The sequence below is a fragment of the Simochromis diagramma genome, unplaced genomic scaffold (assembly GCF_900408965.1).
Source record: "Simochromis diagramma unplaced genomic scaffold, fSimDia1.1 OVJJ01000176.1, whole genome shotgun sequence".
In the NCBI taxonomy this organism is placed as follows: domain Eukaryota; kingdom Metazoa; phylum Chordata; class Actinopteri; order Cichliformes; family Cichlidae; genus Simochromis; species Simochromis diagramma.
Window position 1 is genome coordinate 3,670,238 of NW_024386892.1, and position 23,457 is coordinate 3,693,694.

At 48.4% G+C, this 23,457-nt stretch overlaps 1 protein-coding gene across 4 annotated transcripts in view; it reads right to left on the reverse strand.

Annotated features, from left to right (window-relative positions):
• Nucleotides 1-23,457, reverse strand: part of LOC120734884 (echinoderm microtubule-associated protein-like 6) — a 66,654-nt gene that overhangs the window by 15,062 nt on the left and 28,135 nt on the right. For all 4 annotated transcript variants that reach the window (XM_040033984.1, XM_040033985.1, XM_040033983.1 and 1 more), the window contains exons 3-24: nt 18,943-19,041; nt 18,630-18,698; nt 16,635-16,820; nt 16,384-16,519; nt 14,587-14,660; nt 14,223-14,350; nt 13,751-13,888; nt 12,771-12,912; nt 12,583-12,697; nt 9,935-10,144; nt 9,675-9,842; nt 9,053-9,159; nt 6,895-7,013; nt 6,372-6,558; nt 4,511-4,616; nt 3,837-3,930; nt 3,653-3,753; nt 3,220-3,422; nt 3,032-3,143; nt 2,098-2,225; nt 707-848; nt 458-610 (exon numbers count right to left, since the gene is read on the reverse strand). In XM_040033984.1, the coding sequence (XP_039889918.1) occupies nt 458-610; nt 707-848; nt 2,098-2,225; nt 3,032-3,143; nt 3,220-3,422; nt 3,653-3,753; nt 3,837-3,930; nt 4,511-4,616; nt 6,372-6,558; nt 6,895-7,013; nt 9,053-9,159; nt 9,675-9,842; nt 9,935-10,144; nt 12,583-12,697; nt 12,771-12,912; nt 13,751-13,888; nt 14,223-14,350; nt 14,587-14,660; nt 16,384-16,519; nt 16,635-16,820; nt 18,630-18,698; nt 18,943-19,041 (2,917 nt within the window). The remainder of the gene's footprint in view (nt 1-457; nt 611-706; nt 849-2,097; nt 2,226-3,031; nt 3,144-3,219; nt 3,423-3,652; nt 3,754-3,836; nt 3,931-4,510; nt 4,617-6,371; nt 6,559-6,894; nt 7,014-9,052; nt 9,160-9,674; nt 9,843-9,934; nt 10,145-12,582; nt 12,698-12,770; nt 12,913-13,750; nt 13,889-14,222; nt 14,351-14,586; nt 14,661-16,383; nt 16,520-16,634; nt 16,821-18,629; nt 18,699-18,942; nt 19,042-23,457) is intronic.

Below are 23,457 nucleotides of genomic sequence, written 5' to 3' on the forward strand. Positions count from 1 at the left end.
CTTTATAAAACCTCGCAGCGCGTGTGCAGGAAGGTGGTGTTCTGACTGATCCTCCTCTTTTTGTAAGACAGAAGTCAGGACAGGAAACTGTGGCTGGTTATTTTCACTCGCCATATCTACCTGCCTGACCTGGCAACACCTCAACAAAGAGCTGTGTTCATCTGGGGGGGTTCTGTAAAGCTTCTCCTGATGTGTTCGTCAAAGGGAACCGTTGATAAAAAAAAGCAGGCGGCATGTGATATAAGAGCCAACGGCTGCAGATGTTTCAGCGCATCGCTGCCGCCAGCGAAGGAGGAGGAAACACATCGGCGGTTAGCACCGTGGCCTGGTGCGTTCTCCAGGGTGTCTCACAGTCCAGGCAGACACGTGTTAGCTTAACAGCTGATTTCAAAGTGCACAGAATGAAACATCTGCAGTAAATGACTGTGTGTGTGTGTGTGTGTGTGTGTGTGTGTACCTGGGGAAAAGCGGATATCAGAAATGGCGTCACGCCGATGGTGGAAGCTCAGCAGGTCCTCTAGCGTGTCTGCGTTCACCACCAGCACGCCGCCGTCGCTCAGACCGACCGCCAACGCTTTCCCGTCAGGAGAAAAGGCGCAGCAGCGACCGCCTGCAACACGCACCAAGTATCCGATTACTGGTAATCTGGAGCTGCGACGCGTTCAGGGACATTAGTAAAAGCGGACGCCCGTCCCGTTAATCTGACCTCTCTTCAGCTTGCGGACGGCCACCATGCGGTGATTGGCTGACGTCTCCCACAGCCGCAGCGTTTTGTCATCACTGACGGTGGCGCAGACGGGGAGGAGGGGGTGGGGGGCCAAACCCCAAACCTCGCCCTCCATGTGACCCTACACACACACACACACACACACACACACACACACACAATATTACCATGATGATGTGAAGGTGCAGCAGGAACAGGAGACACATGACAGGAGATGGCATTACCTTGGCCTCCAGTTATACTGTGAGGAACCTTGGAGTCATGTTTGACCAGGACATGTCCTTCAACGCACATATTAAACAAATATGTAAGACTGCTTTCTTCCATTTGTGCAACATCTCTAAAGTTAGAAATATCCTGTCTCAGAGTGACGCTGAAAAACTAGTTCATGCATTTATTACTTCCAGGCTGGACGACTGTAATTCATTATTATCAGGAAGTCCTAAAAACTCCCTGAAAAGCCTTCAGCTAATCCAAAATGCTGCAGCAAGAGTCCTGACAGGGACTAGAAAGAGAGCAGATTTCTCCTGTTTTGGCTTCCTGTTAAATCCAGAATTCAAAATCCTGCTCCTCACATACAAGGTCTTAAATAATCAGGCCCCATCTTATCTTAATGACCTTGTAGTACCATATCACCCTATTAGAGCACTTCGCTCTCGCTCTGCAGGCCTACTTGTTGTTCCTAGAGTATTTAAAAGTAGAATGGGAGGCAGAGCCTTCAGTTTTCAGGCCCCTCTTCTGTGGAACCAGCTTCCAGTTTGGATTCAGGAGACAGACACTATCTCTACTTTCAAGATTAGGCTTCAAACTTTCCTTTTTGCTAAAGCATATAGTTAGGGCTGGACCAGGTGACCCTGAATCCTCCCTTAGTTATGCTGCAGCAGACGTAGGCTGCCGGGGATTCCCATGATGCACTGGGTGTTTCTTCTTCACTCACTATGTGTTAACAGACCTCTCTGCATCGAATCATATCTGTTATTAATCTCCGTCTCTCTTCCACAGCATGTCTTTATCCTGTCTTCCTTCTCTCACCCCAACCAATCACAGCAGATGGCCCCGCCCCTCCCTGAGCCTGGTTCTGCCGGAGGTTTCTTCCTGTTAAAAGGGAGTTTTTCCTTCCCACTGTCGCTAAAGTGCTGCTCATAGGGGGTCACATGATTGTTGGGTTTTTCTCTGTATGTGTTATTGTAGGGTCGACCTTACAGTATAAAGACTTTGAAGCGACTGTTGTTGTGATTTCATGCTGTATAAATAAAACTGAATTGAATTGAAATCAGGTCCACAGGCACCAGACGTCCCCTCACCATGGAAACAGGTGCACACACACACACACACACACACACACACACACACACACACAGTATTCCCACCTGCACCAGCAGGGTCATGGGTCCGGTCTTGTCAATCTCCAGAACTTCTCCGTTTTTGGTTCCCACCAGGATGTGACCGTGACCCAGGGTGATGGCCCTGATGGACGGGTTGTCCTCCAGCAACAGTCCTGCACACACACACACACACACACACCTCTGTATCGTCTTTTCTGGTCTCTGTTTCTGCTGTAAAGTCTCTCTGTAGTTGTTTTTCGGTCTGAGTTTCTCTAGTCTGCCTCGTTTCCTTTTTATAAAGATGAAGCCGCTGAGATGATTAAAGCAAAATCAAAAAGATCTCCCTGTGTCCTGGGCGATCGGGTTGGCTTAATTACTGTCTCTCTGTAATCGTCTCTGTGATCGGCTGAGCAGCCTGGACTAAAGGCGGCTCTTTCCAGTAACTGCTCTCTTTTCCAAACCTGGATATTTTTGCAGTTTCAGCTGCACGTCCACATGATGGCAGCGTTGGACAGAAGAGGTTCTGCTCCACAGGTTAAATATGAAACTCCACCGAGTTACAGAGCATCTCTGTGTTGTTAGGAGAAAAACTGAAAACATGAAGCGGTCAGTGGGTTTGAGTCTCACCTGTCAGGAGACGCCACAGGTGAGCCTGGTACAGGCAGCAAACCCACTGGCTGAGGCTCGTAGTGACACAGCATGCAGATGTTTAACATCTGGCTGAGTTTACACCACAATCGCGTTTCAGCATCAAACGTTTGCTTATTGTTTATCTTTGTAAACATCAGCTCAGCCATCAGAGTCTTTAAAAACTGATGACATCATCAGCAGGTCTCCATCACGTGTGCGTCACGCCGCTCTCGCGTGCTTTGAGCTGCGTGTCCAAACAGAATCTCAGACTCTGATTGGTGGGATCAGGGCACAGTCAGTCCACCTTAAACGATAAGGTGGAGCTGTAATCGTGACTGAATCTAAGCACCTTTCGACCCCGGGGACAGCGCTGCTCTCTTGATGGCGTAGGTTTTCAGGCAGCGGTCAAACATGTCGTCCCACAGCTCCACCACGCCGTCCTTCCCACCCGTCACAAAGCCCTGCAGACAAGCAGATGTCACTGAGTTTAAATACCTCACAGAGGCCGTGGGTCGGGCTCAGGTCTGCCCTCCTCACCTTGTCCAGGGAGAACGTGGCGAACACCGGCCCGTCGTGGGCCTTCACCGTTTTCAGCAGCAGCGGCTCCTTCCAGATGTAAACGTCTCCGGTGGCGGTTCCGGAGAACACCAGCGCCTCAGTGCGGCCGTAGCACACCGACATCATGGTCTCCGGCCGGCCGATGCTCCTAAAAGCGCCGCGCTTGAAGGTCAAACCGCCACCTGGAGGACAGAGAGGAAGTGCTCCGTCACACTGTGACCTACAGCACCCTGCAGCTCCTCTAGTGTCCAGCAGGGGCTCCAGTCAGTCCCCACAGACTGCCAGGGTAAAACCTCACACCTGTAACGCCTGTACGGGGCCGGCTCACCTGCTTAAACTGGTGCCAGTTATGGCGAGCGGCTGTGGGATAAAAGCTAAACGACAAAGTGAAACATCAACGCTGCAGTTTTACCTGCAAGCTGCCAGAACTTCATGTGTTTGATTCCCACAGTGACCAGTTTGTCCGTGACCATGGGATTACACTTCACCACGAAGATCTTGTCCTTGTGACCCCTGAGAGAAGACGGACAGTCAGTAACCGTCAGCTGCAGCTCTGTGCAGGTAAACGTTAAGGTCAGCAGCAGACAGGCGAGTACCGGGCAGTGGCGAGTTTCTCTCCTCTCTTCCAGTCCCAGACGACGATCGAATGTCCATCATCGATTCCCACCGAAACCAGACTCTTCCCATCAGCTGTGAGAGGAAACACAGATCAGCTGTTTACTGTGAGTCCAATCAAAGCTTTAAAATAAGCTGGCGTGTAAAACACACCCACAGTTTTTCAGTCGTGTCGACCACAGTTTGCAGTGACGTCGAAATCTTTTGCAGACACAAAAATGTCGTGAACGCCTCCAGAGACGACTTTGTTTCATACGATGTTGACCGTTTTAGTATCTGTGAACTCTCAGGCTCGTTTTCTTAATGTCACATTTTCATTTACCTTTATTTTAATGCTTTTAATCAAGTTTTGATGTTTCCAGTGAGGTGGGAAGTGTGTCGTGTCCTGTGGATCTCTAATGCACTGTGCCTATTAAAGGTGGACTGAAGTGCGAGACGTTCACTCTAATTTGTCCTGTTTATTTTGTAAATTATGTCTCCATGATAGTCACAAAGGACCAGACAGCTGCTCCGCCCTCGTCCATCACCCCTGGTTTTACCAACATGGTGAAGACGCTCAGTTCTTTAAGTCTTTAAAGCAGGATTTTATTCAATCACGGTGCTGCCATCCATCCTTATACACAGTGTGTACGTGCTCATATACACACACACACACCTGAGAAGTCCAGCGCACACACTCCTCTCTGATGAAAGCCTTTGAGCAGAGAGAGGCACTTCAGAGTCTGGATGTCCCACACGTGGACGGCCGGGTCCCTCCCCACCTGCACAGCACCAACATTAAACGCGACGTTAAGAAGAAACAGCGAGAGGTTTGTGGCAGAGCAGACAAAGGTGCAGACGGTCTGAAGAAACTAAAGCTCCTGCAACACCTGCAGAACAACGAGTTTTAAATAGCAAAACATGAAACAACAGATAAGCTGATCAAAGCCGATTAATAATAGTCACGGCAACTCGGAGTGTCCAAAAAAACCTACACGGTGCAGTATGCAGTCCATAAAACTGGAGAAGTACTGCTTATCCAATATCCACCTTAAAATGATAAAAAAATAGACAATCAGACAAGCCCATCCATCCATCCATCCATCCATCCATCCATGCATGCATGCATCCATGCATCCATCCATCCATCCATGCATCCATCCATCCATCCATGCATCCATCTATCAATCCATGCATCCATCCATCCATTCATCCATCTATCAATCCATGCATCCATCCATCCATTCATCCATCTATCAATCCATGCATCCATCCATCCATCCATCCATCCATCCATCCATCCATCCATCCATCCATCCATCCATCCATCCATCCATCCATCCATCCATGCATCCATCCATCCATCCATTCATCCATCCATCCATCCATCCATCCATCCATCCATCCATCCATCCATCCATCCATCCATCCATCTATCAATCCATGCATCCATCCATCCATTCATCCATCTATCAATCCATGCATCCATCCATCCATCCATCCATCCATCCATGCATCCATCCATCCATTCATCCATCTATCAATCCATGCATCCATCCATCCATTCATGCATCCACCCACCCATCCATGCATCCATCCACTCATCCACCCACCCATCCATTCATGCATCCATCCATCCATCCATCCATCCATTCATCCATCCATCCATCCATCCATGCATCCATCCACTCATCCATCCACCCACCCATCCATCCACCCATGCATCCATCCATCCATCCACTCATCCATCCACCCATCCATCCACCCATCCATCATGCATCCATCCATTCATGCATCCATCCATTCATCCATCCATCCATTCATCCATTCATCCATCCATCCATCCATCCATCCATCCATGCATCCATCCATCCATCCACCCATCCATCCATGCATCCATCCATATATCAATCCATGTCAGGGTCGCAGGGACCGTGTACACAAAGCTTTGTGGCCACAGACGACTGTCATCTGCACACAGGAGAATTTGAACATCCTCACAGCCCAGTGTGAGGTCAGTAATATACAAGCTAAATAACAGAGGCCCTAAAATCAATCCTTGCGGCACTCCAAATGTGCAGATTTGGAAACGTGGAGCATGATCAACAAAACTCAACTTTATCCAAATAAATACCGATTATGGATAAAAACTAAACTGTCTTTAAGTCACAGCCCAGAGACCTTCCAGGTCTGTTTACACCACAGGTGTTGAACTCCAGCCCTCGAGGGCCGGTGTCCTGCAGGTTTCAGATGTGTCCTTGATCCAACACAGCTGATTTAAATGGCTAAATGACCTCCTCAACATGCACTGAAGTTCTCCAGAGACCTGGGAATGAACTCATCATGTGATTCAGGTGTGTTGACCCAGGATGAGATCTCAAACCTGCAGGACACCGGCCCTCGAGGGTTGGAGTTCGACACCCCTGCTTTAAATGCTAAAGCATCTTTCTGTTCAACATTCGATTGTAGCCTTAAACACAGCATCATCCATCACAGTCCGGACGACCACGTGACCGTCGGTCCCGTGTTTGCCTCACCTGTCCCGTGGCGGCGTAGTCCTTCAGCGGGTGGATGCTGAGGCTCAGGATGTCATCGTCGTGGCCCAGGTAGAAGCGCTGGCTATGCAGCTGACGGTTGTAGACCACGCCCACCGCTGCTACGTGGTACAACACCTCCCCGCCCTGCGTGTAAAACAGGTTGTTCCTGCAGTCGTAGCCACGGTAACTGCACAGAGAAATCATTTTTTAGTATTGCACAGACACACACGTGTGATCATGCACATCTTTGGCTGATGCTGTTTGCAGTTTGACCTGATGGGGGCAGTGTTGTCTCTCTGTTACACCCACAGAAACGTGTCCGTGTGGTTTCTTATTTTAATGTCTCGTAGAGGATAAACGATGATTATGCTCAGCGGTGTGTACGAGATTTTAACACAACACCGTTATAAATAATATCTAATATAACATAATATCACTCAACCGCAGTAAAAACACGCCCCACGTGTGACCTTTAATGACATAAAGCTTGCATGTTACAACGACCACAGGCCGGCTGAGTTACCCGTGAACAAACTGCAGTCGCAGGCCTTGGTCCGGTCCTTTCTGCCTCTTCAGAGAGCCAACCTGCTGCTTCTTCTCTCTGCTCTGCTGTCGCAGCTGAGGCAGGTCCTCCTTATACACCTGCGCAGACAGCAAACACGCTCCGACGCTCACGTGGAGGTAATCCAGACAGGAAACAGACATTTACACTGAAAGGGTTCTTCCTCTGGAGAGCATGAACGCCCAGACCTGCTGCTGCTGCTGCAGAGGATCAGAAGCTCAAAACACCTCAACGTACACATGCAATGAACAGATTTCAGATTCAGGGTGATTTTCACTTCTTATGAAGAGAATCGTATACAGCCATGCTGATTATCCCGAAACCTAATCTTTATTTACCCAGGAACACCGGCGACGGATAAAAACATCCCGGCTGAAATCTGTTCAATCAGCAGCAAAACAAAGTGAGGCAGCAGGTGCAGGTGAGACAAAGAATCAGAAGCTTCTGCAGGAGCTGCGATGCTCAGGAACAACACGTGCAGCCTGCAGTAACCAGCTCACCTTCAGCACATTTACCAAACATTTCATTGATTTTGCAGCTGATTGCAGGCGGACGGAGCTGCAAACCCCAACGCCTTTTTTCTCAAACTCAGTCCGAGCTTCAGAGGAAGAAGAAATAACAAGTCTCCAAAGATAAGGACCGATACCTGCCCACACTTCTCTGATAGATGTGGGTCAGTGAGATGGCAGCGCACCAAGAATAGCCCTGTAAATAAGCACATCGCTGAGCAGAGCGTTCAACCTGCGACGGCGGTAAAAGCTTTCAGCTTTGTGACGACTGCATGTGTTAGTGCTGCAAAGCTGCAGTCAGTGCTGTGCGTGGAGGCTTTGGAGGACAGGAAGTGGTAGATCTGCTGTCCACACGCTGGCCTGCTGAGCTGCAGACTGCAGTGCCTCCACCCTCAGCACACACACTGCACCTGCTCTTTATGTGCCGAGGTCGAGTCGGCGTGTTTGAGACTTTCGCAGGGACCGGCTTTGCTCCCTGGAGGTTTGGGACTGGCAGCGCTCCACTTTCCCTTTGCTTTCATTTACAAAACGCTGCAGAGTCACGGCGGCTGAGCGTTTAACTGTGACCGGAGATGATTCGGCTGCTTCGACTTCACCTCCAGAGACAATAAATCAAAGCCAAACAGCTCCTTGAATTCAGTTATTGACTTTTATTTTAATCTAAAGGAGAGCACTGAAACCTCTCTGCACTTACTGCTTAATAAACAGCACTTAATGCTGATGTTCAGTTATTATGTTCATGCCAGTATGAAATAAAGCAGGTGAGCGAGCCAGCAGCCTCGGCTCAGACACATCTGTTCGCTGGTGTTTGACAGTCTGACCATTTATCAACAGTCTGTGAGAGAAGAAAGTTTCCAGTGTAAACAGCCCATCAACAAGAACAACGATTATTATTGGCAACAAGATATCTATTAGCATCTAAGAGGAACAAAGAGCAAAAACGTGGAGATGAGAAGGAAAAACTGAAAGAGGAAGTGTTTAGGAAAAGGGAGGAGAGAAGGAAGCAGGGATTATGTGAGGGAAGGGGACAGGGAAGGAAGCCGGGCAGGCTCAGCGTGGGAATTTTAATAATCCACTTTTTCAGGCTCGAGCTAATTAAGCTTTTGAGCCAGAGACCAAGTCTAAACACAAACACACACACACACACACACACACACACACACACACACACACACACACACACACACACACACACACACACACACACACACACACACACACACACACACACACACACACACACACACACACACACACACACACACACACACACAAACACACACACACACACAAACACACACAAACACACACACACACACACACACACACACACACACACAGCTCTATCTACAAGCAGCATATTGTTGCAACGCTGGCGGCGCCCTGCAAACAGCAGTCACAGGGACGTGTGCCAGGCAGCGGCTGGCAGAGGAGATAAGGCGTGTTTCATGATCACCATGGAAACTACGCTGAGCCCTGCAGGCTGATGGGAATGAGAGCGAGGCGGACACACTGAAGCGGGCGCCGCAGCAGAAACATTCACAGCCGCTCGGCGGGGCCAGCGTGGAGCACCCGAGGCCCCCGACCAGCCGCCGCCGCGCAGGTCGTACCGGTCTGTCGTAGTGAATCTGCGTCTCCTGCTCGATGTCAGAGTCGAGCTCCGGGACGTCAGACACGTCGCTGTCCGACTCCTCGCTGTTGGAGTCTCCGTGGCTGTCTGAAGAGGAGACGATACCAAAGACACCAGAGTCACAATCACAGGCTTCTACTTTGCTTCTAATGTTTTTTAATCTCTTTTATTTTACTTTTTGGTTTTTCACATGCTCATAAATAAAATATAAAAGTATTGGCTTTACCTGCATAGTGCATAGATATCTGTACATGCTTTATTATTATATTTAAAACACACACTTCTTCTTCATGTTTCTCTTCCTGCTAAAAAGCATTTTTTCAGATCGTGTGACTGTTGGTGTTTCTCTGTGTTACAGTGTAAAGCACCTTGAGGTGACTGTGCGTGTGATTTAAATCTTTAGATAAATAAGCTCTTACATATGAACCCACTGACTACCTGTAGGTCTGTGTGGGACTACGACAGCCTATCCACGGCCTGCTGGGACCCCAGTGCAGCTTGGATGGCCGAGCTGGATCTAATCTCTAAGAGCTCACGTTTGTCCCAGGCTGGTGTTTCCAGCGAGCGTGTGCGGGCTGGACTCCTCCGTTACTCACGGGTACCTTGGATGTTGACGTCCGGGCCTCCGTTCATGACCGACTCCGGCAGAAACCTCCACTGGAAGAGGGCGTGGTCGGCCCCACCTGTGGTCAGCACCCACTGCAGGTCATGTGACCAGCGGACGTTGGTGACGTGGGCCGAGTGGCCGATGTACTTCTTAAACTTGGCTCCTTGGAGGAAACACAAGTTTGTTATGAAAGGAAAGAAGCAGAGGAAAGAAGGCGTGGAGCGGAGAGACGGAGGAGACGGAGGAGACGGAGACCTTTCCTCACGCAGGGGAAGCGGAAGAGCTTCACGAGGCCGAGGTCGTCTCCGGTGACGAGCACGGCGGCGGAGGGGTTGGCGTCCACGGCGTTGATCTCGGTTTGGGCTGAGTATTTAGGCCAGATGCCGCTGACCTCCGAGCCCAGCACGCCACTCCAGGAGGCCCATCGCTGACCTTTGACCTCCTCCTTACTGACCATCTTCCCCACTGCGGGAGGACAAGAAGAAGAAGACGGCAGTGACGACCGAAGAATAAAACTCATTTCCATAGTTTAGGGCGCCGCGGCCGATCTCTGTGCTGACGTAAGTGATACACAGCAGCGCCACAGATTTTATCGACGCCGCCGCGCCGACAGAAGCAGATAGAGAAACGTGTTCACGGTGCAGATTCATATCTGCGTCGCTGCCGGCGGCGTTTCTCTCCGCGGGTTTCTGCGTGTTTTGAATTTAAGTGTTGCAGCTTGTCCTTCGCAGGCATGAATATGTGCAGGAGACAGGCTGAAGGAGCAGGACTCAACCAGGACAGCCTCCTGCGCTCCGGTGCGTGCTCCTCCCTCTGTGGAGACCTGCAACGAGCTAAAAAAAGCCTTTTTACTTCTGACAGAATCATTAAATGTTTGTTTTTAGTCTGACTGAAGCATTTTGTGCAATTCTGAGATGCCAGTGTCGATACAGGCTGTGCAGCTTTGCTGTCTGAACGTTTACTGACAGCTGCACAGACGTCAGGAATCTGTTCGACTCTGCAAAGAACCCGTTTTAAATGTCTTTAGGCTCTTTGTTAGCAGCAGCCTGTCACACACTTCATTAGATAACACAGTTTGACATAAAACTGTAGTTTTGCATCAACACGGTGGAAACTTGGTGTGTCTCAGCAGGTGTGCAGCGAATCCTTCAAGGGTCTAAAACCGTCTACAGCAGATGAACATCATGTCCAGCAAAGACCCAACACTGGTCCTTCAGCTGATCATCTGCTGTTCACTGAAGCCTCATCACAAATGTGTCGGTGAACAGGAGGAAAGGCCGCGGTCTGAGACAAGAAGACCAGAGCATCAGGTCTGATGGATCAACATCATGGTGACGCCAGTCAGTGGTGACGTCAGCAGGTTTACATGTATTTACATGTATTTATATGTGTGTTTGCACGTTTCAATAAATCATTGAAAGTATTTGCAGAACCAAACGTCGCTCCCACCGAAGGCTGTGAGGCTAGGCGCTAAGCACTGATGCTCGCTAACGCTAACATGTTGACCTGCGCTTAAAGATAAAACCTTCATCAGGCTGCTGTGTCACCTGGTCACACGTGTGATGCTGTTGGTCGTGACCTCTGCACCCAGCGGATACCCGGAGTGTCGTACCAGGAACAAACAAAATAAAACGACTTGCAGGAGGCGGAGCCCCCTCGGGCCCCCATGAGCCACGGCCCTGCACTGAGCTGTCAGTAATGAGCACGCTGCAGGTAGTGAAACTGTCCTCAGAGTACTGCGGCCCCTTTAACAGGAAGTCTGCAGTAAACTGTGAGAAAAAAGAGATTTTTTGATGGTCCGATCTCGATAATGAGGCTCTTGAGTCCAAAGTTAGTAAAACATCAGAGACGCATTAAAGTGAAATAAAAGAGGCTGAAATAAGCCGAGTTTATTTATACAGCAGCTCATTAAACTCTGAGGCCTCACAGGGATGTAACAGGCTTTGTTTTTTTAGTGGGACCCAAAATAGTGACGAATATCTTCATCATGAGAACAAAGACGTTAAAGCTTCTTATTACTGTTTTCAGAGCTTTCTTGAAGCTCGTCCTCGTGCCTCTTTTATCACGATGCGTCCAGGATCCTGACAATGAGCTGCGTTTAGATCCCACACTTAGAAAAGCACATCGCTCTGATCATCAATATTAAACAACATCATTTAATTTCTTAAATAAATACACGTAAATACACGTACGTGACTTTAGTGTTTATATTTTAATATCTGATTAAGAATTGAGATTATTATTATTGTTATCCTGTAATTCAGAGAAGCGTCTCAAGTTTGATCGATTGATTCTTTAAAATGAGGAGGTGGCTGGGGAGAGCGAGGTCTGGGCTTCTCTGCTTAGGCTGCTGCCCCCGCAGCCCGGCCCCAGACAAGCGGAAGAAGATGGATGTAAATCATCCACAGCTGCCCTGGTGGTGTTCAGGAGGTGGGAATGAGCAGGAGAGCTCCAGCTTCTGCAGACGAGCGCTACCTGCAGAGCAGACGGACGTCTCCAGCGCCCACTCGGTCCTCAGAGGCCGATTAAATATGAAAACACAGAGTCAGCTAAACCAGCGATATTAAAAAGAATGGATGCTGACATGGCTCCAACTTTTTTTTAAACATCAGCATTCTGCAAAAACAGCACGACAGCATATTCACAAAGATACGAGAGCATGGAGTCGGCGTCACAGGGTTCACTTTAAACTCAGTTTATTTCTGCTGGTTTTATTTCACTTTGTCACTTTAACGCTTTCAATGTTGGTTTAGGTTTTGTAGGCCCAGTGTAAGATAAAGAAGGATTATTCTGAGCTCTAAATCATGCAAAGCTACTCAGGCGGAGGCCAAGAATAAAAAAGATGGTGAGAATGAGCAGAATCAGCCCAGCTTCAGGTTTGACCTACGACCCCAGAGACTCACGGGGCATCCGGTAGAAGAAGCGGTCTCCAGCTCCGTCGTTGGTCTGCAGGATCTTGCTGTCCAGCGTCCAGTCCAGGTGGGTGATGAAACTGGAGGACTGGCTGCACTCTCCAACCTGCAGACAGTCAGAGACGGAGTTAGCTTCGCTTCTAACATCTCAACCTTCTTCGCTGTCTCTCCAACACGACCTTCTTGTATCTCTGGGCGACAGCGTAGATGTCCACCAGTCCATCGTTGGAGCCGACAGCGAGGTAGGCGCCGTCCGGCGAGAACTTCATCTCGTGGATCACCTCCTTCCTGTCCTTGATGTGAACGACCTCAGTCATGTCCCTGAGAGGAGCGGAGACCAGCACACGCATACGTTACAAAAACAGCGTGACTGTGTTTGTACAGCACATTTAACGTAAAGGTTTGTTCAAGTTAAAGGCCAGAGAGTAGAAATGAGTTTGATTATAAGCAGAAATCTTAAAAGTAGAAACGGGTCGGGCGGTGAAATGGGACAGTATTCGATATTCCAGAGATTCGGAGTAAGAGCTGAAAAAGCTCCATCGCTCTAACTTTAAGTCTAAATCCTAATATGGACGATCACCTGATCAGCAGGCCGCGATGCTCTGACAGGAGCGTGAACACGACTAGGATCAGACCGGTGCAGCCGTGCCGGCACATTTAAAATCTTTAAAACAATCAAATCAAGCCTAAAACTGACAGGAAGTCAATGCAGTGACTCCAAAACTGGAGTAATCACATGTTCGTGTCCCAGACTGATGGATGCATGACGCTGAGTGGCCAACGGAGGCAGCACAAACATAACAACCTGTTTTATTCTTTCACAAACATAAAATTAAATTCATGTTTATTCTTTAGGTCTTTAAGACATTTTAAACAAAGCAGGAGTAACGTATGTAAAGAAAGCAGTGATGGGCCAAAACTAGAGCCTTGGGGGACTCCACAGGACAGAGAGAGGAAGAAAACCATCAACACTTTACAGAAACAGCTTTAATTTGTACACAGGCACCAAGACTGCACGTACATAATCTGTCATTCACACAGGAAACCAATTAAGAGCTGTGTGTGTGTGTGTGTGTGTGTGTGTGTGTGTGTGTGTGTGTGTGTGTGTGTGTGTGTGTGTGTGTGTGTGTGTGTGTGTGTGTGTGTGTGTGTGTGTCACCTGACTCTCAGCACAGTGAAGGATCCGTCCTTCATGCCCAGAGCCAGCTGGGATCCGTCCACGCTGAACGCCACACTGCGCACCGCCTCCTCCATGTTACAGCGAGCGATGAGGGCGTGATCCACCAGACTCCACAACCTGACACACACACACACACACACACACACACACACACACACACACACACACACACAGAGGTGTAATCAACAAGTTAAACTTATGATCTTTGATATTTTTAAGAAAGGTACAAATGCAACATGATGTCTCCATGAGCTGATTTCAGGTTGTTTCAGGTTCAGATTTGTCAGTTTTTGTTCATAACAGATGAAAACAAAGTGATTTTGTGAGGAAGCGCCTCAGCAGCACTCAGTGTAAGGATCTGTATCACTCTGCTCGCCTCAGCTCTGTGCTTCCATTTTCACACTCAGCCACAGTAGCTTTGCATGATTCACAGTCCAAAGAGAGCACCGACCTGACGGAGCGGTCGTCGCTGCCGGTGACAGCCAGAGGCTTTTTGGGGTGAACGTCGAGCGCCCACAGCTCGCCCTCGCTGTGTCCCTGCATGATGAGCAGCGGCTTGTCCCGGTCCCGCACCATCACCTGCACAGGTACAACAACTCAAGAGCAGGTTTTCACATTTTAAAGCACCACATCACGCACGTTTCAGTGCCGATCTGAGCTGCTAAAACTGCCTGACATTAGAAACTCTTCACAGTTTTGATTAATGAGAACATTTTGTTGCCTGCGTGTCAGCAGGAGGTCTTCACAAAAATAAAACTCTTTGAAACGCGTCGCCGCAGGGAGGGAACAGCGTGAGGTTTCGTCTTCTTCCTCACCTCAAAGATCTCGCTGTCCTGCGTCCCTGCCAGGATCCGGTCGGCTCGCCAGCAGACGCTGCGAATAGACAGACCTGAAGGAGGGAGGAGAGGAAAGGAGAAGGTAAGGTGACACAAAACTGTCAAAACATCAGGAGAAAGACAAAAATAAAACCAGTGGAGAGGAAAAGAAGCAAACAGGAGGATAAAAATGGAAGACGACAGCGCTGCAGAGGAAGCAGGTCCTCGGTCTTGATGAACTCGGTGGTTAAATCCACTAAATAAACGAAGACGAGCTCCGCCGTCGCTGGCTGCTGGAGGCTGGAGAGGTGGCGGTGCAGCCAGGTGAGGATGGACGGAGCTCCATGAACCTCTGGACTGCTTCGTTTTTTATTTTCACTTTAAAAGCACCAAAAATGATTCGGTTAGTTTTAGGAAAAGAATCCGGTTCGACTGAAACGCACACCTGCACTACAGCAGAGACACGTGGAGACATCATTCATCTCAGTTCAGAACACCCCCAGGAGGAGCGCAGGAGGTGTCTGATCAGAGGGAGATCTGGACTTTGTGAATGTAGTTCAACCTGCTGACTCAGCTCGGCTTCAACCTTCGTGTTTTTTTAAAGTTTTGCTGCTAAAACTGCTTTTTTCCACCATCGGAAATGTAATTAGCAGAGCTGCTCAGCAGCTCAGCGCTCGCCAATTAAGAGCATCTGCTGTGGCTGATGGCATCGCTCAGCATGTGATGTTTTCCTGTAATGTTGTTAGAAACTCCGGAGGTTCAGCAGCCAAAACAGGCCGACAGCAGAGGAGTTTGTGAGGCACGTGGGAAATAACTGGGAACGATTATTTTTTCTTCAGCTTCAGACGCAGGAAGAGCGCGGCGCACCGCGGGAGAGGAGAAGGAAGCAGAAACAAACCGACTTCCTGTCCACGTACAGAGCAGCGAGAGGCGAAGAGGACGGGCTCGTCGTCTCATCGGGCGTGGAACTCCAACATTTTTAGGCGCCGATATATTAGCAGCCTTTCAGACTAATCCACCATGAGATGGCAGGTTTGTATCTGTTGGGTCACGTCGGTCAATGTAAGAACTCGGACGGATTCAAACCGTTGAGCGTTATAAGAAACAAGGAGAATCATGCAAAGCTGTCCTAGAGCAGGATGCTCCCACATTTCCTGTCCACAGATGTCACAGCGACTGGTTTCAGGATGTTTTTGAGGAGATGAACTTTGACGGTTAATCAGAAGCTCCATCGTGTCTGCAGCAGAGATGTGTTAAAGAGGAGAACTCGTTTCAAACTGACAAAACTTTTGCCTCCTTCCTTTCATCTTTTCTTCCTTTTTAACTTCTTCCTCAAAATCTTCAGAGAGGAGATTTTAAAAGGAGGCGGTGGGATTAATGGCTCGCCCTCGAGCTGCTCCTGAAGGAAGAGCGTACGTCTGCACCTCCTGCTGGGCAGCGACATTTCGGAGGAGGGGGAGGCGAGGGGTTCAAACAGCCACCACCTCTGGATTTGAGCTGAATCAGGTCAAATAAAGATGAGAAACCTCCTCAAAGAAAATCAGGTCATTTTAAAACCTTCAGCTGACAAAGAACCGTCGGGATGTAAGGACCGTTCCTCCTCATTGTTTAGAATAGAGATAAACCCGCCCCTCCCTCCCACCTGAGCCCCTCTCCGTACCTTAACTTTGCAGCCTCAAACGAACCTTTTCTGTTAAATCGTGTTAGAAGCTGAGACCTCGTCCCTGTGTGCACCTGTGTGATACAACACTGTCACCTTTGCTGCTGTAATGACCTGCGGTGACCCCGTGACCGTACCTTTGTATCCCTGCTCGGCCTCTCGCAGGTCGATCTTAGTGATGGGTTTGAAGTCGACGTCCCACAGTCGGATGCAGCCGTCTCTGCCGCCCGTGGCGAAGCCCTCCTCGCAGGAATACATGCTGAAGATACCGGCCTGAGAACACACACGCATCCACACAATGAAGCAACGATGGACCCACGTCAGCCAGACGTGCAGACGAGTGTCACGCTGGCCTTCTGCTGCGACGGGAAGCAGAGGTGAGACTCACGCTGTGGGCGGACTGGACCGTTCGGATCAGGTTGAGTCCCTTCCAGACGTAAATGTCTCCGTTAAGCGCCCCGGAGTACGTGATGTCATCTTTAGCCGAGGCCACACACAAGATGGTCTGCAGGTCGCCCGTCTTCCCGAAAATCCCCCGCTTTGGTGTGAGAGCGTTACCGCACAGGGACCAGAACTGCGAACACAAACGGAGGCGGTCAGGAAGGAGACGGGGAGACACCTTCTTACTGTTCGAGGCCAGATCTGCGTCCTAGACTGTATATTAACGATGGACTTAGTTTCAAAAGCACATGTAAAGAGTGAGGGGAGGGGCTACACTGCAAAAACTCAAAATCTTACCAAGTATATTTGTCTTATTTCTAGTCAAAATTATCTCATTACACTTAAAATAAGACACAATCAGCTACAGGGCAACATTTCAGTAAGCTAAAGGAACTTGTTTCAAGACAGTGAATCTTGAAACCAGAGGAAAAACTCGAGAATTTTCACTCGTTCCATTGGCAGATTTTTTTCACTTATTTCAAGCTAAAATATGTTGTATTAAGTGAAAAAAATCTGCCAATGAAACAAGTGAAAATTCTCGAGTTTTTCCTCTAGTTTCAAGATTCATTGTCTTGAAACAAGTTCCTTTAGCTTACTGAAATGTTGCCCTGTAGCTGATTGTGTCTTATTTTAAGTGTAATGAGATAATTTTGACTAGAAATAAGACAAATATACTTGGTAAGATTTTGAGTTTTTGCAGTGTAACTGAAAGACCAACGGGCACCAGAAGTGTCAATCACACAGTAGCCCCGCCCTAAAACAAGCCCTCCCTTTTCCTTCTTTCTGACTCTAATTTATGAAGCACAGCATGTTTTACTGTGTCAGCACAAGATGTCCCAACAAATTCAGCTCAGACCACCACAGTGAGCATGTGAAAGGTTAAAGTTATGGTATGAAAATCTGCCGCCCTCCCTGTCTGCATAAGAACCAATGATCACCTTGACAACGGCTACATCGCAGTTCCCTCTGCAGAGTTTGAAACTAAACACACCTGAGCTTACTTCTTCACAAACACAGAAGCAAACATGGACCACGACCCGAAACACGAGTCTAAAAAGAAAAACCGGGCTGAGGACGCTAAAGCCAGTCATGAAGTGGCCACCATCCGGCGAATCTACAGGCCAGAGGCGTTGGAAAAGCTACGTGAAGATGTGACGAGCATCATTGAACATTTCATGGAGGATGGCTTTCCGGTTTTAGACCGCTTCATGGAAGAGTTTCTGGAGAGCGATGGAGACACGACAGAAAGTGACGGAGACGCGAGAGAAAGTGACGGAGACATGACAGAAAGTGACGGAGACGCGAGAGAAAGTGACGGAGACGCGAGAGAAAGTGACGGAGACGCGACAGAAAGTGACGGAGACGCGACAGAAAGTGACGGAGACGCGAGAGAAAGGGGTCTGTGGAGGGAACAAGGAACCCAAACGGAGAGTGCCGAGGACGCACCTGCGAGAGGGTTACCGCGCATACCACTGAGGAGAACACTGAGAGCACTGGGAAGGAGGCTCCAGCAGGCTGGGGAAGAGTGATCTCCACCAACTCACCGAGCACGCTTTGGTCGTGTTTGTGTTCAAAACAGCAAATAAAAAAGAAAAAACAATCTAAATTGTCCTGGATTTGTCTTGTATTTAAATCCACAGCAGTGAACCATGTAAAGGTGCTTTTTGATATCTGGACTGGACTCTGATTGGATGAGAGAAGCTGAGCTGGGAGTTGTCTCCAGCTTTTATATCTGCTTCCTTCTCGGCTCGTTAGAGAGTCAGAGATATTTAATGACGGGCGTTCAGAGGAACTATTTTATTACCTCGAGTGAAACTAAGCGGCTACATGAAGGTGGAGAAGGTCAATGTGCTGACCAGTCATATTTCTGGGTAGGAGGAATACGTTACATTTTACTTCCACATTTCTGGAGACGAGCACAAAACGACGATTTCTGCGTTACCTTGATGTGCTTCACGCCGCAGCTCACCAGGCGGCTTTGCTGAAACGGATCCCAGCAGATGTCAAAGATCTGGAGAACAGAAGAATCGTCCGTTATCGGGTTTATGTGAAAACGCGTGCATGCACAGTGGAAGTACGATGAGAAGGAAACACTTTCAAACTCTGTAAAAGATTTTTTATTGAGATCTGATTGGTGTGTGGTGCTTCACGCTGATTTTCTGTCCCGCTCAGACGGCACCGCCCAGAGGCTTTGCCAGACGGCGGCAAGCGGCGAGGCTTAACTGCAGAGGAAGCTGATTGGTGCACGCTCTCACCCTGTCCGAGTGTCCCGTGGCCGTGGCCAGGATCTTCCCTCTCTTCCACTCCCAGATACACACCGTGTTCTTGGCGTCCAGGCCGACCGAGGCCAGCCGCTGCGGAGGAGAGACGGGGACGGTTACGCATCCAAAATGTCTACAAACAATTTAAAAAAGAGGCTGAACGTGCAGAAATCTGACAGCTCATCTGCTTCATACGTGCAAAAGCTTAATCCAAGCTGACAGAGGGCGGGGCTCCCTGCTCGATTAGCCTGACGCTCATGTGACGTGTTTGTAAGTGTAAATATAGCAACTCTGCAACATTTCAGATGAACTCAAGTTTATTTCTAACGACCAAACCTTTAAAGCGTTTTCAAAGGTTTGCTTGGAAAGGCTGAGGTCAAACTGCAGGAATGTCTTAAAGACATAAAGACCTGGATGGCCGCTAACTTTCTGCTTCTTAATTCAGATCAAACTGAGGTTATTGTACTCGGCACTGAAAAGCTTAGAAATATGGTATCTAAGCAGATTCTTACTCTGGATGGCATTACCTTGGCCTCCAGTAACACTGTGAGGAACCTTGGAGTCATGTTTGACCAGGACATGTCCTTCAATGCACATATTAAACAAATATGTAAGACTGCTTTCTTCCATTTGTGCAACATCTCTAAAGTTAGAAATATCCTGTCTCAGAGTGACGCTGAAAAACTAGTTCATGCATTTATTACTTCCAGGCTGGACGACTGTAATTCATTATTATCAGGAAGTCCTAAAAACTCCCTGAAAAGCCTTCAGCTAATCCAAAATGCTGCAGCAAGAGTCCTGACAGGGACTAGAAAGAGAGCAGATTTCTCCTGTATTGGCTTCCTGTTAAATCCAGAATTCAAAATCCTGCTCCTCACATACAAGGTCTTAAATAATCAGGCCCCATCTTGTCTTAATGACCTTGTAGTACCATATCACCCTATTAGAGCACTTCGCTCTCGCTCTGCAGGCCTACTTGTTGTTCCTAGAGTATTTAAAAGTAGAATGGGAGGCAGAGCCTTCAGTTTTCAGGCCCCTCTTCTGTGGAACCAGCTTCCAGTTTGGATTCAGGAGACAGACACTATCTCTACTTTCAAGATTAGGCTTCAAACTTTCCTTTTTGCTAAAGCATATAGTTAGGGCTGGACCAGGTGGCCCTGAATCCTCCCTTAGTTATGCTGCAATAGACGTAGGCTGCCGGGGATTCCCATGATGCACTGGGTGTTTCTTCTTCACTCACTATGTGTTAACAGACCTCTCTGCATCGAATCATATCTGTTATTAACCTCTGTCTCTCTTCCACAGCATGTCTTTATCCTGTCTTCCTTCTCTCACCCCAACCAATCACAGCAGATGGCCCCGCCCCTCCCTGAGCCTGGTTCTGCCGGAGGTTTCTTCCTGTTCAAAGGGAGTTTTTCCTTCCCACTGTCGCTAAAGTGCTGCTCACAGGGGTCATATGATTGTTGGGGTTTCCTCTGTATCTATGAAGCGCCTTGAGGCGACTTTTGTTGTGATTTGGCGCTATATAAATAAAATTGAATTGAAAGGTTAACGGGAAGAATACCTGAAAGGAGCGTCGAGCTGCTGCGCAAACAGACGTCTGCGCTCCTTCAGTGATCAAAGACTCAGCAGATCATAAAGGATTCAGCTTCACAGCAGTCCAGCTCAATAAATCAGCCACAGCCTGCACACTTGATTTATTATTAAGCTGGAGTTATGATTATTTTATTGATTGTGTGTTTATTTTGATTTAGCCTGAGATGTTCAGTCATCCAAAGTCAGTGCCAGGGGCAGAAACTGCTGGCTCAGCATTCACAGAGTCGCCTCACAGCTCAGCAGCAGCGACAGCGTTTTCATTAATATCACTCACGTCCACAGAAACCAGAACCAGTGCAGCTTATTGGCAGTTTCATCACCGTCTGACCTCAACGACACCTTCAGATCTGGTTTTCCAGCAAACGTTTGATGTGTTTTCAGCATCAGACCTTCCAGAGTCGTCCTGCTGTGACGCTCACACAGACTTCAGCTTTTCCAGGCTCCACGGTTAGAATCACAAATCAAAACCAAAGTAAAAAACAGGTTTTTAGTGTCTTCACTGAGTCCGTCAGGAGCTGACAGCAAGGACCAGGCCAGGTCACTGCTAACACTTATTAACAGGACTAAGAGCAGAATTCCTAATTAACCGCTTAAGCCCCAACGCCCCTGATACGGGGGCAAAAGGTCAGGTAGGTTTGGGGCTTAAGAGGTTAATGGAATTTCATTTTATTTAACTTACAGTGTTTTCCTGTAAATACACGTGAATCAGGAGGAAATAATCCCACCGTCAGGAATTAGAAGTCGTTTGAATTTAAAGGTGATTTTGCAGAAGAAGATTGTCTCATCGTACATCGTAAACACTCGTCAGCCACATCGTGGCGTGCACGACTCCTTATCTTATAATAAATATGTTGACGTGCACGATGGGTGCTGTATTATTCAGCCGACCTTTACCGCTCTCTCTTTTAATGCTCGACCCAAATCAAATGATTAGTTCTTCTTTCACAATCGCTTTGAAAGGAACGCCTCACTTCCTGTAAAACACCTGGAAGTTAAAGTTAGGCCCCCCCACAGTGTGGCTCCGCCCTGCAGACAACACTGCTTTCATTTCTATATGTTTAAATTCCAAAGATGACGAACCGTCTTCAGACTGAAGGACGTTTGGATGGAAATCTCATCATTAGTGAAGCGATGTTGGGCCGTCGACAGATAACGATGGCGGGTGGCTACGGAGCTGTGGAGCACAGGAGAGCTGGAGGATGATGGTTAAGGTGTTTTCATGTTGACGCTCCCTAACGCACAGAAACGCCACCAAACGGCAGAAAGAGGACAGCGAGAGCACGTCTGAGATGGTCGATGAAGATGGTCCTCAGCTCCGGGTCCACGCCCACCTTCAGGTATTCGGGTATTTTGTAAGCTGAGCTGTGCGTGAACAGAGCTGATAAACCCGTCAGCACCATCATCATGTTCTCTGTGAGTGAAGGCGGGTCTGACTCTAAGCTGCTGTTATTTATGATTTCGCTCTGGCTTTACAGCTCTATTGATTTTCTTATTTCAGCATCAGTTGCTGAGAAACAGTTTATTTACCGCGCACGCCGCCCACTCACACCCAGGGTTATTTCATATGTTGGTTTGTGACGCGTTTCATTTTCCCAGCCGCAGGCTGACACGACGGGAGGGACCTGCAGGGACGGGGGGAAGCATTCGTTAGAAGTTATTCTAACGTGTTGACATGACACCGAGTTTGGCGTCTGTGGCGCTGCCGTCAGACGCGGCGCTGCCGGTAAACTCAGAGCGACTCCACCAGGTTTGTTTGCTAAATGAGTCACGGTGGAGTCAGCGGGAGGGAAAAGGAGGCGTATAAAAGCAACTCCAGCACTCCAGGTGGCTGAGAGGGAACTATTTGCTCAGGCTGCACACACACACACACACACACACACACACACACACACACACACACACACACACACACACACACACACACACACACACCGATGAGTGAAATCAAACATGCAGAGAGATGTGCGTGCACATCCCGTACTACATTTAGGTCAGGAGCAGAACGAGACAGTCAATGGCAGAACAAATGGAGCGTCTGCTTCCTGGATTACAGCTCCTGGGAATCTGATCGGACTAAAAAAAGTCCGGGAAGCACGAGGACACGAACGTCACTACACGTACGAGTCTACATGTGATCGCAGAAAGCAACCAATGCTTCAGGAGCAACGCGCTTTAATATTCACATTTACAAAAGCCAGAAATCTGAACCTGGACTTGATCTTGACCCATTTTCAGGTTTCAGAGTCAGCTGATGTCCTTCAGCAGCTTTGCATGATTCACAGTTCAAAGTAATCCTTCTTTATCTCATGAGCCTCAGTGCAGCAGTTGTAACTCCTCCCCTCTCTAAGACAATGTTCTTCTGATTGGCTGTGAACATCCAGCACTGGAGCAGGAGATATGCGACTGCAATGAGTGAAAGGCATCTTTATTAAAACTGCACATGTCACGGAGACGAGAGGAAAAACCCACCGGTGTTTAGAGAGCTCATCTTCCACAGTATAAGGAATAATAACGCTGTTTTAATAAAAGCATCACACTGAGGACGGCACTGATCAGCCACGCCTTAAAGCAGACCATCTCCTGCTACTGTTGCTCTTCCTGTTGACCAAAGCACGTCATGAATCGAGCTTGTGCACCGAGGTGTTAATCATAATGTCTGCTAAAGGCTACACGTGCCTCAATATTCAGACTGCAAACGTACAATCAGCCACAGGATGGACGGCTGTTCATATTCTGATCTACTGCAACATTAACTGCTGGTTATGACAGAAACACGTCACAGAACGAGCGCTCGACGTTTCTCCGACCCGACGCGCCCGAGAAGACGATCTTTAATCAGCCGTCGGTCAAATTTGAATCAGGTTTTGATTTTCAGGAGCTCCTTTAAAATACAGACAAAGTCATCGGTAACGA